This window comes from Gymnoscopelus braueri (assembly GCF_963280865.1).
Source record: "Gymnoscopelus braueri genome assembly, chromosome: 13".
Taxonomy (NCBI): Eukaryota; Metazoa; Chordata; class Actinopteri; order Myctophiformes; family Myctophidae; genus Gymnoscopelus; species Gymnoscopelus braueri.
Genome location: NC_137615.1, coordinates 9,151,303 through 9,165,746, shown reverse-complemented (window position 1 = coordinate 9,165,746; position 14,444 = coordinate 9,151,303). Strand labels below are relative to the sequence as shown.

At 41.2% G+C, this 14,444-nt stretch overlaps 2 protein-coding genes across 2 annotated transcripts in view; one reads left to right on the top strand and one right to left on the bottom strand.

Moving 5' to 3' along the window:
• Positions 1-14,444, top strand: part of LOC308099156 (histone H3.2) — a gene marked incomplete at its 3' end in the record, with an annotated part of 66,629 nt that overhangs the window by 13,940 nt on the left and 38,245 nt on the right. The gene's annotated exons all lie outside the window — the stretch shown is intronic.
• Positions 5,574-12,649, bottom strand: LOC308098697 (uncharacterized protein). The gene is made up of 6 exons (XM_080447109.1): positions 12,444-12,649; positions 11,218-11,378; positions 10,327-10,437; positions 9,267-9,398; positions 8,304-8,441; positions 5,574-6,033 (listed from the first exon to the last, which is right to left on the bottom strand). Exons 1-6 carry the CDS (start codon positions 12,457-12,459, stop codon positions 5,983-5,985), a joined length of 609 nt encoding a protein of 202 aa, XP_080303235.1. The 5' UTR covers positions 12,460-12,649; the 3' UTR covers positions 5,574-5,982.

Here is a 14,444-nt window from a genome sequence, read left to right as displayed (position 1 = left end):
ATGCAGTAATGGTCTTTTTTCATTTCCTTTTTTTTTGGGGGGTATTAGGTACTAAAAGTCCTTAAATTGTACTTTACTGTCATCTGGGGACCTCCCCAAAATCATGTGGGGACCGGACCCCCTTGGGGACCCCCCCCCCACAGGTTGAGAACCACTGTGTTATTGTGCATGTGAGTCCAGGTTTACTATTGATAAGTGATCAGCCTTTGTTAATTGATCATTTTAAACATGACAGTAAATTACTATACATATAAAAAAAAGATATAATCAGATACTTTACCTTCCCAACTCTCCAGTCTGACAAAACCACACCACACCACACGACTTACAACATGTGTACCCTGAGGCATGAGCCAGTCAGACCTTGTTATAAAACAGTGAGTGTGCGTGTGTGCGTGCGACCGTGCGCGTGTGTGTGTGTACACAATCAGTGAGCATTACCAACTTTGTGTTAAGGAAGTACTAGCCTCTATCTAGAGATAAGCTTCCAGACGGAGATGCATATAGCCTACAGTCAATACCAGGGAAAGATATAGGACTTCAGTCAATACCAGGAAAAGATATAGGACTTCAGTTCTTTGTCATATTATGTGTGCCTTTGTCTTTGAAATCCTAACCTCAGTAGAACCTTATCAAAGCAAACATTTTGACATGCAAACACAGCTTGAAATCAAATTGATTGTATTGTGGGCGTGTTTCATTTAGGTGGAACTGTGTCCCAAAATGGACAGCTCCTGTAGGCCTACTTGTCAACTTTCGTGCTAGCACACAGAAACACCCAGAGTCAACAGACCCAGGAAGAATTGGGCTAATCTAATGTTATTACCTTCAGCTGTGTTGGCATGTCTAGTTGTTATACTGTCAAAGGTGTGCATTGGCTGCCGCAGATTCACATTTGTCACATTATCCATCAAGAACTGTAGGTAATTCTGGTGTGCATTTCACTCTTCAAACCCTCACTTACAGGTGTCTGCATGACAAGCAGAAGTTGAGCTCACAATAGAATATACAACAGAAATATCTGGTAATTGAAACCTCACCCAGCCTTCTTGTATTTGTTTACTTAGCATCGGGGAACCCATAATAAAGCAAGCAGGAAGCGGAACATGAGGAAGAAAAGGTTTGGCTTTCTGCGGTATCTGAACATGAACAATTCAGCTGAGTCATAAACTCATAATTACTGCACGGTCACTAGAAATTGCTACATGCGGGAAAATGTGCGTGACACCTCGTAACGCATCACGTCCTCCCTGTCAGGTGTGTCTCCAACCAGGAAGACTAATGGAAGAAACCCTCTAGTGTCATATATCCTGTCATCTCATTTGCTCATTCAACCACTTGCACCCTAGTCACTCAAACCAGACTACTATTCCACAATCAAGAGTCTGTAACTGCACCTCCTGAAAGGCATGAACAGAAGCTGCCATGTGTTTCTCGTTTACGTTCTCGAAAAATATATTTAAAACTATCTTTAAAATACAAGTTTGAATTTCCATTTCTGCTATTAAAGCAGCAAGCTACATATTATGCAATTTACATAGGACAGATTAAGCGACTGCAAAGAAGTGGGGTGCGAGGACATCCACTTTAGATTCCTCGCAGTTTCAGCGCGTCCTTTGCAAAGACTGTATGACGGAAGCATTAACAAATTGCTTTGAGTCAACAGTCTGTCACGAGAGTCAGTTTATATCACTACTTGAACCCTACAGTAGCATCCCTCTTCTGGGGGGTTTGATTCTGCAAAAGATATCAGATCTACTGTACATACAAGCCCATGCACAATGCATCGTGCTGCAATGCGTTGTGAGCTTGTAGATCTGCTTTTTTTTTGACAAAGATATTTAACATATCCTTGGGAATACAGTGTAGGTGAAATCTCATCCTTCACTGCCCATTCTCTGCTTTTCTTTTTTTTATTTGAAATGGTTTTATCGTCAATGTACAATTTAGGCATTTAGCAGACACTCTTATACAGAGTGATTTACAAAGTGCAAGCTCAGCGTAAGCAAACTACAGGGTAAATGGTCACTTAACCCATTTAGACCTGAGGCGATTCTTTAAAAAAAATCAAAATCTTAAGAGTTTTTGGGGAAAAAAAAAAAAGAAATGTTTTCAAGATTTTTCAAAAATAGCAGATCTACAAGCTCATAGCGCGGCACTCGGTGCCGCGCTATGAGCTTGTATATCTGCTATTTTTGAATAGCCAAAAGACGTCTAAAGACACAGATGCGTTCCAGGTTTAAAAGAAGTGTCAAATATTTGAAAAGGAAAAGATTTCTTTTGAGGGTTTGAAACAATATTAAACTATAAAAGTGTGCTCCTTGAAGCAGGTCTCCGCCAGGGGCCCGCAAACTTTGGAAGACACTCATAGCCAACTGGAATGGGATCAGAAAGATCTTGACTTGATCAGATGACCCCAGAGATGTGTGAGTTTTGGACAAAAATCTGTACGACTATTAGCACAACGTTCTTTGACCTGAACAAGTTACAATTCATGATTGTTCATGATTTGTGGCATTTTGTGCAAACCCGCCAATGCACTGCCGCAAACTTTGGAAGCTGGATTATGAGAAACAGACACAGACATGAGACACCTGGGTTCAAATCCACCCGTCTGCATGTTTGATAGGTTAAGAGTTGAAACACCTCTTAGGAGGTACATTTGCCACCTAACTGTGCGTGCGTGCGTGTCTGAGAGAGAGACAAAGGCAGAGAGGGAGAGAGAGAGAGAGAGAGAGAGAGAGAGAGAGAGAGAGAGAGAGAGAGAGAGAGAGAGAGAGAGAGAGAGAGAGAGAGAGAGAGAAACAGACGGACAGGGAGAGAGACAGGGAGAGAGAGAGACAGAGAGAAACAGAGAGACAGGGAGAGAGACAGGGAGAGAGACAGGGAGAGAGACAGGGAGAGAGACAGACAGACAGGAAGAGAGACAGACAGACAGACAGACAGACAGACAGACAGACAGACAGACAGACAGACAGACAGACAGACAGACAGACAGACAGACAGACAGACAGACAGACAGACAGACAGACAGACAGAGAGAGGGGGGGGAGTGATAGAGACATAGAGACAGACAGAGTGCCAGAGGAACAGACAGAGAGATTAGCAATGGAGGAGGTACAGTTTTGTGTGACCCATCACAGTGTCACATTGTCCGTATTGCTCCTTTTCATCCTGTTAGAAAAGTAATTATTGTTCCAAGGACAACATTTCACACACCACTGCTTCCTAAAAGCTCAAACTGTGATGAGGTGGCCTGCATCCTATTAACCCCTTACAGTTTAAAGTCTAGTAAACTGGACCTGAGTTGGCTCACTTTGGCCGTTTTTTCCCGTCTACTCTACTCCAAATCTCTTAGCCAAAAATAAACTCTCACCTACAGGAGTCTGTATGACATACAGAACAAAAGTTGAATACACAATGGAATACACAATGGAATACACAATGGAAATATCTAGTTATAACTTTGACCTTCATCCAAACGTATTCTTTTGTGTCTCATTTAACTTGTCAACTCATGAAGCGAATAGGATGCAGAACACGAGGAAGAAAATACGTAGAAATGAACAATTCCGCCGAGTCATCATTACTACAAGGTGACTAGAAATTGTTCCATGACGGAAAACCCCCTTGCTCTTAGGTGTGAGGACCTGGTCACAACACCTCCTCCATGACAGGTGTGTCCCCCACCAGCCAAGGCTGTGTGAGGAAGTAAAGGTCAGCCTCAGATACGTCACAGTAGAGCTGGGCAATCAACCGAAAATGAATCAAAACCGATATTTAGAACCAATAAGTTATAAGCGACCAAAATCTTGCTAATGTAGGTCAGTGATTCTCAACCTGTGGGTCGGTCCCCAAGTGATTTTTTTTTTTGGGGGGGGGGGGGCTAATCACCCCCCCAGATGCTTAATGTGCAACATTCCTTTCTCACTCAACAGTAAACAAGCCAACATACAGTATAAGTGTATTCAGGGTATCTGCACATTTCTAAAGTGGCAATTGAGTTTAATGACTTTTAAGACCTTTTTAATACAGCTAAAATACAAATACACAATTTCTTCGTGAAACGAAATCAACAAAATTGTGAAATATTAACTGAGAAAGATCTAGCAGATAGCATGTGAGCATGTAGATCGGCTATTTTCACAATATTTATCTGTGGAACCGAGTCAAACAAAATGTAATGCCTCAATGCCTCAACTCCTACAGTCCAAGTGCTTGTTGTCAGGGCGAGGGGGTCCCCAGTTCAAATATGATTATTTTGGGGGGTCGTGGCCTGAAAAGGTTGAAAACCACTAATCTATGCCACAGGCTCTGTCTGTTGTCTGTTCTTGCTATGGAATTGGAATGTGATCAGCTTCAGGCAGGGTGCACGTTCATTTTGTCTTGGAGCAACAGGAAACAAGGGTCTAACACCTCTCCTTTATGATTATAAATGCTACTTTATGACGTGCAGCAGACGTCTTTAAACGTGCAGCCAGCGTTGCCAGATTTTGTGAGAGAAACAAGCAGAAACCAGGTCTATGAAAAACAAGCCCAAAATAAGCAACTCTAGGGCGGGTCAGTGAAACCTTCTTGTCTAAATGTTGTTTTACATTAGTGGTTCTCAAACTTTTTCATGTCAAGGGCCCCCAAATTAATTTGTATTTATTTGGCCACAGACCCCCATCTGAAAGTATTTTGTTCCAGGGACCCCATACAAGATTTGTGTTGTAAAATGTTTCAAAAGCATTCCAGATTATTATTATTTTTTTAAAGCTTGTAGATCAGCTATTTTCAAAAATAATCTCGAATAAAAAGATTGGCATTGTGAGCTTATAGATCTAAGCTTATAGTGATTTATTTGTGTTAAAATGAGTGCTAAATTGCTTTATATTCTGATAGTACTCATTGGTATAGAGTGTTGGGGTTTCCCCGTCCCTCAAGCTCTTACCAATGTTTCCAACAGCTGGGTATAATCTGGTAAGTGCTCCTCTGTCCTGGCCTGCCCAGCCCAGGGGTTTTTGACCCCATATTTGTGTTGACTGTCAAGCTGTCCTTTGCCCCAGTGTTTCCCAACCAATGGATCCATTTATATGGGTCATGAGTAAATTCTCTTTTTTCAAGTTTTCTAGTTTTATATATGACACTGACCATAGAAAAGTCATTTTACTGTATGCTTTGTTGCGTGCAGGGTGTCACTCCAAAAATATATAAATAGCCAATACCTGGTATAAACCAGGTATTAGACGTCATCTAAGGCCTTCCACAATACATTTGTCGACGAAATCAACTGTAGATTTAGTTTGACTAAAACATTATGATATTTAGTCAACTAAATGTAACACCAAGGCCGAAATAGAGGTGACTAAATACATTAATTACACATTACTAGACAACACCAGTTGGGTTTAAACCAACAAGCCAATTAAGGCTTAACAGAGCTTTAAAAACTGGGTTGGGGAGGTCAGTGAAGACATCAGAATTAGCCAAATTTGACCATTTATTGCACATTAAACAAAATACAGATTATGCCACTGCTATAGGAATACACTAAGCTGGTCCTCAACACAATAGAACACATTTCTTCTCCATACATCATCATGAGCAGGTAAGGCACACCACACTGCAAAAAAGCACACACACAATTAGCTTGACTACTCTTAACAATGCCTAGAGACATTGCATCACAGTGGAGAGGAGCTCAGGCCTAATACACTATTGGTACAGTGGGTTAAAACACTACAAAATAAAACGGACTAACATTACGTGCACGTAATAAAACAAACATTCTCACCTCAGGGTGAAGCGCACCTTATAGCAGAAATCTGAGTGTAACTCCTGATGCGCAATGCACATAAATGTGCTGCATCATTAGCCAGTGAAAACTCAAATCACATCAAATTCTTTCAGAATTAAAACCACACATTAAAAACATACTGGTTGCGCTCTACTCACCTATGATCTGTTTCCTGATTGCCAGCTTTTAAAAGCACACCTAGATCATGATTGGATGGCATCAGAGTGGCGCTCCAAATCTCGAAACGCTCTCGTCTGCATTAAACGACACAATAAACCACAAACAATTGGTGACAAAGATGCGTGCTTATGGATACCGCCGCTTTTCTAGGGAGACCCGCTGTGATTGGCCAGTAGTCGCTGTGATTGACAGTTCTCGTTTTTGCAACTATGCTTAAACCTAACCTTAACCCTAACCCTAACCTCAGTAAAACTATGCCTAAATCTAACCCTAAACTCAGTAAGACTGTGCCTAAACCTAACCTTAACCTTAACCCTAAACTCGGTAAAACTGTGCCTGCCAGGGAGCCAATCAGACAAAGGTAAGGCGGGTCTACATGCACTAAAAACTCTTTCGGTTACAAAAAACTAGACTAAAACTATAACATTTCAGATGACAACAAATATACTAAAGCTAAATGGAATTTCATTCAAAAGACTATGACTAAAACTAAATCAAAATGTGCTGTCAGACCAAGATCATGCAGCTGAGCACACTATGAGATTTTCTCTGATTATGTAATCGTAACCATGGATCATTAAAATTGCACAAGTTTGATGGTTCAGGAAATAATTTTATTAATTGTAAGACTTCTGTACACAAAACGTTCTCTGAAATGAGACAAATACCGATCGTGTCATGTGTCAAACATACAAGACATGAACATGAACATGAACATGTTCTTTTCCCCCTGTGACCAAGGACCAAATGCATCCTTTAAATTACACATAAATAATGTGCTCTAACATTTTCCAGAATTTAACATGTCTAAATAATACAAACAGTAAGAAACACTGGAAACATTGATGAGCTATTTGATTCAAAATCAAAATAAATATACAATAAAAATATAAATAAATAAAATATATATATAAAAACTTCCTTCATGAAAAAAGAGGTAGGCCACATTTAGTGCATTATGAAAGCTACCTGAATCATACATAGTGGCTATAATTATAATTGTTACAATGGTATTGTACAGATGGAAAACAGATTATTTTGGGATAATAAATAAATAGTTACTCTGTAGCTATACGTGCTGTATGCTCTATATAGCCTGGCATTGGCCACACTGATAACGTGGATTATGATAGCGATAGTGAGTATGAGAAATCAAAAAATGATCGGGCCAATCAGTGACTGCGTTTCAACTGCTGTCCCTACAACAGTGAAAAGCATCAAAATATTTTTCTGATTTCTCATACTTGCTCCCTATGGGCCCCGGTATCAGACTGATACCGGGGAGGAACGTGAGAGTGAAACCACGTTATCAGTCTGGCCAATGCCAGGCTATGCTCTATATGCAGTATAGTCTGTGACGCAGCGTTATTGCCCATGATGCACCAGGCTCTGTGACATCACCGCTAACATTGCACAATTCTAGAATGCCACACTTCCCGGGCCTACTAGGGATTACACACGCATCTCTCTCTCTCTTTCTCTCTCTCTCTCTCTGTACATTCATTTATCTGCGTCACGTCCTACAGCATGTCATTTAAATGCATGTCTCAGATTACACAGTGCCATGGAAAAGAATCAGTGCAGCACAATAGGACATCGTAGTAAAAAATATGCAAACTCACGTGCACAGAAAAACATGTCAAGTCACGCACTCACATGAACACGTACAGTACTTTAAAATAGAAATAAATAGCAACCGACAGCATAACATAAATAACAAACAGAATAAATAAGAACAATTGTCTTGTTGTTTAGATAGCCTACAATAAATAGCAACATCAATAAATAGTTTACATTATTTCAAATAAATATACATTGACAACAGTGTATGTCCGGCGACTCGTTGCGTAGGGAACCTTCCTGGGAATATTTCATAGTGCACGACAGGTAGTGACTTGTAGGTCTCTCTTAAGGTTTTGGCAGGAGGAATCCTCTGCCGCAAAAAGGAGATACCAGGCTAGTTTCACATTGTTGTCCAAACAACCACTGGCTGAGTCAGACTGAGGTGAGGTTGCAGTCAGCCAGATAAACGTTATGTAAATACTCAGTAGAAGAGGTGGTGAGCTGCCCCACGCAGGCTATTTTTATTAAATGCTCACAATACCTTAACATCCTTGAGCTTTTTTATGGATTCCTGAAAGGGTTCTTCAGAGCATGGCAAGTAGCAGCCCTGGGACCCCAGACCATCCTGTTAGTCAGAAGGTGGCTTTCTGTGTTTTTACTCGCTGTCCAAACCTTGAGCCAACCTCTGTGCTATATAAGGTCATTAGTGTCAGACGTAGGGGTTCCGTTTCTCTGGTTCCTCTCAGGCCTTGTAGCTGCCGATATTTCTCAGGCTACGTACCAGATCCTGGCAGAAGATGCGTAAGCGGACGAGGGTCTGGTGGCTGGCCACCTCCAGCTCGTAGTTGCCGGAGAGATGAGATGCCAAGTCCGGACTCTGGTACTGTTCTATGTCGCTCAGCTGAGCCAACGTCTGCATCTGAAGAGAGAACACGAGCTGATAATAAACCACATGCCACTTGATAGCCGTCCTTATAGCCGTGTCGTGAGCTTGTAGATCTGCTATTTTCCATAATGCTTGTATACCGTGTGTGTGTGTGTGTGTGTGTGTGTGTGTGTGTGTGTGTGTGTGTGTGTGTGTGTGTGTGTGTGTGTGTGTGTGTGTGTGTGCATGCTGCATGCTGCATGGGAGTGCATAGTTCTTTCCCTATGTGTGTGTGCAGTGATGTAATGTAACTAAGTGCATTTACTCAAGTACTGTACTTACAGTATGTACAATTTTGAGGTATTTATACTTAAAATTGTCAATATTTTTACTTCTACTCCACTACATCTCAAATGCAAATATTTTACTTTTACTCCACTACAATTATTTCAAAACTTTAGTTACTAGTAGTTACTTTGTAGATTTTGATTATTATTACAAAACATACATTAACCACTTCAGCCCTATTTGAACTTTGGCTATTTGAAAATAGCAGATCTACAAGCACACAACACGTCGCGATGAGACATGTTTTGTGCTTGTAGATCTACTATTTTCAAAAGATTTTTAATACATTTTAGACATATGACAATGTGAGCTTGTACAGTTAGATCTGCTATTTCCATAATGCTTGTATATACAGTGTGTGTGTGTGTGTGTGTGTGTGCGTGTGCGTGTGCGTGTGCGTGTGTGTGTGTGTGTGTGTGTGTGTGTGTGTGTGTGTGTGTGTGTGCGCGCGCGCTCATGGGAGTTTGCGTGGGAGTGCAGAGTTCTCTGCTCACGTGTGTTGCGTGCATGCCCGTAGGCAGCCAGACTTACGTTACGGATCTGTGTCAGCAGGTCTCGCAGGTCGTCCATGATGTATGTGAGTCCTGACAGCCTGGTAGCGAGGGCTCCCAGCAGGTCCTGGTACAGCTGGACTCCGGTTGACATGCGGCTCACACAGCGCTCCTGCACACCGCAACAGAGTCACACGTCAGCCGAAGCATTGCAGCCCGTATTCAGTGGTGGAAAAAGTACTCAAATTCTTTACTTAAGTAAAAGTACCAATACTGTAATATAAAAATACTCTGTTACAAGTAAAAGTCCAGAATAAAAAATTTACTTGAGTAAAAGTACAAAAGTATTGGTATCAAAATGTACTTAAAGTACCAAAAGTAAACTAAATATTTGAAAATAGCCGATCTACAAGCTCACAACGCGTCGCGATGCGACGCGTTGTGAGCTTGTAGATCTGCTATTTTCAAATAGCCTATGTTTAAAATAGGGCTAAAGTGGTTAATGTATGTTTCATTATATCATAGTTTATATCTGAAAAGTAACTAGTAACTAAAGTTTTCAAGTAATTGTAGTGGAGTAAAAGTAAAAGTATTGGAAATTGGAAATACTCAAGTAAAGTACAAATACCTCAAAATTGTACTTAAGTACAGTACTTGAGTAAATGTACTTGGTTACTTTCCACCACTGCCCGTATTTAGCGCAAAACAAGGAATCGCGTTCCAACGCAAGACCACAATCTCTATTTGCTTTCGTTCGCCGTTCACGTACAATGCATTTGATTCAGTGCACTGCTTTTGCCTTCTAAGCTCGAGTGAGAGTGATTGAATATGATTGAATACTTTGTTGAACAGTTTGCAAAGACAAGCACAGGGAAGTACAGTTCAATGCAAGGTCTGCTAATTGGGGTCCTTTGTACTCAATTCATCGAGGCTCTCTAGCCCTGCTCAAACGAGCATGACAGCACACATAACTCTCAAATGAAACTAATCAAAATATAAAAATCACACACACACACACACACACACACACACACACACACACACACACACACACACACACACACACACACACACACACACACACACACACACACACTCACCAGGGTGAAGTGATCAGAAAGTGGTTTTAGCGTTGGAGCATCTGGGATGCCCAGTGATGTCCTTATGACCTCTAGGTCCTGTGGCAGGCTGGACAGGTCAAGGTTCAAACTCTGGAAGGAGCAGGAAGACAGGAGCCTTTGGTTATGGATTTATCATGAATGGAAAAAACACACACACACAAGCACAATGTACACATGTAACCCTGGTCTCCCACATCTTAATCATTAGACTAAAGGGAAGTCCCTAGACTAAAGGGAATTCCCTATAGCCTGGGCGAGATATTAGGCTTTTTTAAGTTAGGCTGTGAGCCACTCTGCTACACTCACCCCCCCTTTTGACCTCCACACACACACACACACACACACATGTGCACGACGTGCATGGCTGCATGCACTTGCACTGTCCCTGTATGTCTCTCACACACGCGCACGAATGCACACGCACACACACGCACGCACACAAATGACTAGATCTCTAACAGCCCACATAGCTATGGAGTTGCCTGGACTTGTCGTCCCATTACCTGAGACAACCTATCATTTTGATGCTTATAACTCCTTATCAGTGTCACAATTAATCAAGAAAATCTGATAACGTGAAATAAAATAAAGGAGAAGAAATGTGCTGTCACAGGAAATTCTTCTTATTTTTAACTATAAACTTCTTTTTTTTTACCATACATACAAAAATGCACCTGTCTAGTGGTATCCCCAGCAAGAGGTTTTCAGCTGCAAACAGCAGTAGGCTAAATGGCTGACTTATGGCTGCATTACACGATAAAATCCATACAATCACACTAATGGGGATTCTCTAAATACCTGTGGTATCACTCCAGGCTGGAGTATATATATAGGCATGTAAAAGGCATTACAGTAGCCAAATATTTTTACCTCTGCTTTTACAATGGCTCCATACACGGTGGGGATGTCACTGCGGATCTTCATCACAAGGGTCTTCACAAGTTCCATGGTCCTTTTGAACTCTGGGTCATCCAACACCCGAACAGGTGCAGAGTGGACCAAAACGGTCAGACAGCACTGCAGGGCAACAACTGGAATATATATATATGAGAGAGAGAGAGAGAGAGAGAGAGAGAGAGAGAGAGAGAGAGAGAGAGAGAGAGAGAGAGAGAGAGAGAGAGAGAGAGAGAGCATTAGGAAATGCCATGCATGCAGCGTCGTGCGTAAAGTGCGCATTCGTCTGTTACAAAGATTACTGTCTACTACTACTAGGCCGCCTCCTCCTACTACTACTACTACTACTACTACTACTACTACTACTAGTACTACTACTAGTACTACTACTACTACTCTTTCGGGACCCTGAATATATTTTTTTGTATTTGGGAAGCCTTCCCAAATACAAAAAAAAGGTATTCAGGGTTCCGAAAGCGGCTACACCCCCCTGTGCGTCCTGCACTTTCACCAGTAAAGCCCATACTTCTCCGAACATGTACAGAATAAATATATAAGGTGCATACCCAGTTGCCCCAAATGTTAACTCGCGCTTCGGAGTCGTTGTGCAATGTATTAATCCGTATTTTTCAATAGATATGTGTTTTAATCACATCTGTGTCGGATTCTGTGGAAGTTCCTTGTATTCCTCGACGGGTGGTAGTGGTAGGGCGCATCAGGTGACAGTCGGTATTACACGCGATGTAAACAGGAAGTAAAAGAGGGGGGGGTGGCGTTCAGCCACAGACGAGATTAAAACACATTTCTATTGAAAAACACGGACTAATACATTAAACAAAGACTCCGAAGGGCGGGTTAACATTTGCAACAACCGGATAAGCACCTTATATTTTGCATTTGTACACGTTTGGAGAAATCCGGACTTCACTGGTGAAAGTGCAGGACGCGCCGGGGGGTATAGCCAAGACTAGCAGATATAAAAATGTCAAAATCGGAAAAAAAACAAATCTACTTACTACTACACACTAAATACACTAAAAACACGCTTCAGTAGCCTATGTTTAAACATATCTTGGATGGGTTATTATTATCAAATATACACGCAACTGTTTTAACACGTTTTAGAGCAAGCTAAATTGTGCAGCCGCATGAAGCGCTGACTGACTGACTGACTGACTGACTGACTGACTCGGTTGACTTACTGAAATGAGCGTTCATTCTGTGTCTATGGAGGTCGCAGCAGGTGGTCTATGACTCTGACAGTTCCTTCAGCAGAGGCGACAACTTGGGTTCTGCGCCATTTGCACGAGAATTGAGTATTTATGCCGAAACGATTCCTGCGTGGGATTTTCCAGTGAAGGCGGACAGGCATTGTAAAAAAAGTTACTTGCAATAACTCAACAATGGAGGAGCGGATGACTCTCCGAGAAGAATTCCCGAAGTGACGAGGTGATGAGGGGTTGAGTCAGGAGAGAGAGAGAGAGAGAGAGAGGGCGTCACTTCACGTGTGAAGAGACGTTCCATGTAATTCTGCATGGGATGGGAATGGGATCATGATGCCACCATATGGAACACTGATTAATTGAATACTTTATTTAGAAGTTTGCAGTTTGCAAAAAGCACATGAAAGTACAGTTCAGACACATGGTCAACTAAATAGGATTTTAAAAAAGCCCAAGAAAGCCACTGGCTTGTTTCAATTGGGGTCCTCTTGTACTCAATTCATAGTGACATTAAATGACAGACAGATATACACTACTATGCAGAACATCATAGAAACAGTTTAGAAATGAAAAATAAGATGTAGGCCTATGTTATGTACAGTTATAGTTATGACTTTTACAGGGGACAGTTTCGAATTGCAGCCACCTGAAGGTGCTCTTTTAGGGCAGTTGTGAAGGAGAGTAGGGTTTCTAAGTAGGGTTTTTAATCTAGATGTACTGCTTAATGTTATATGACCAATGCAAACTTAACTTTTTAATTGTAAACGTAATGATTAGTTATTATAGGTAGTATTAAGCAGTGGAGGAAGAAGTACCCTGTTACAAGTAAAAGTCTGGTATTCAGAATGAACTTTAGTAATAGTATGAAAGTATTGGCATACAAATATACAAAAGGACCAAAAGTAAAAGTAGCCTACTCATTATGCAGAAAGTTCCATTTCAAGTTTTCAAAATGTATAAACACATTTTCAAAACAGCAGATCTACAAGCTCACAACCAGGGCTGCCAACATTGGACTGTCAGATGCAGGAGATTTTGGGGGGTGTAGTTTGGGGTAATTGGTCAACATTTTGCACAGTCCAATGCTCTAGAATGTGTTTTTAGAGGATAATATTAAAAATCACCGAAGTTCAAACCCCCTAGAGCAGTGGTTGGCAACAGGCGGCCCGTGGGCCAGAACTGGCCCGCCAGCGATAATATCTGGCCCTGACAAATTATTTTGTAAATAATTTACAATATAGCTGACTGACAGTCCAGGTAGGATATGGACAGCAATAGCTTTGAATTGATGAAATCAGGTATGATGAACAAATAGTTCCATTTCCATTCTTTGAATGTTATGTTTTCACTGTCAACTTTCCTCTTGAGACTTTTGGGTGAAAAACTCCTCTCACGTTTAAAAAACACACCAAAGCTGTGTTTCACATGCCTTAAATGATACATTGTTTATCTCTCCATTCTAAGAGACCTTGAACCAGGAAAGGGCTCTTGTTCGAAAAGGAGTACTCTGTCTTCAGATAAAACTCCCCTTTGTTTATGGCTGTGCAGAAGAAATGTTTTAGCACTAACTCAGGAGAAGACATCAAATAAATTATTGTTTTCCTGTAGCTAATTATGAGCGGACCTTGAGAGAAGAGCAAGTCAGTCTATCTGTGTGCTGTGCCTGGTGTAGGATGTAGTGTGACTGTTGCAGCGCTGTAAATACATCTTTCTATAATCACTTAACATTGTATCTGAGTCAAGGTTTATCTGATCTTTTGAGAGTTTCTAATTCTGCTAGACTTAACGACTGAAATCAATAAATTGTAAGCAAGGGTTTCCACGTCAATACCTCAAAATTACTTGAGTAAATGTACTTAGTTACTTTACACCACTAAAGAGACGTTCCATGTAATTCTGCATGGGATGGGATCATGATGCCACCATGGGACACAAATCTAGATCTACTGCCTATGTTATATGACCACTGCAAACTTGACT

Excerpts from the sequence above, each read along its gene's own strand:
- LOC308098697 (XM_080447109.1), bottom strand. Across the intron at positions 9,399-10,326 it reads TTTCTGATCACTTCACCCTG|GAGCGCTGTGTGAGCCGCAT; the intron begins GTGAGTGTGTGT and ends TGCGGTGTGCAG. Across the intron at positions 8,442-9,266 it reads TGCTGACACAGATCCGTAAC|ATGCAGACGTTGGCTCAGCT; the intron begins GTAAGTCTGGCT and ends TTCTCTCTTCAG.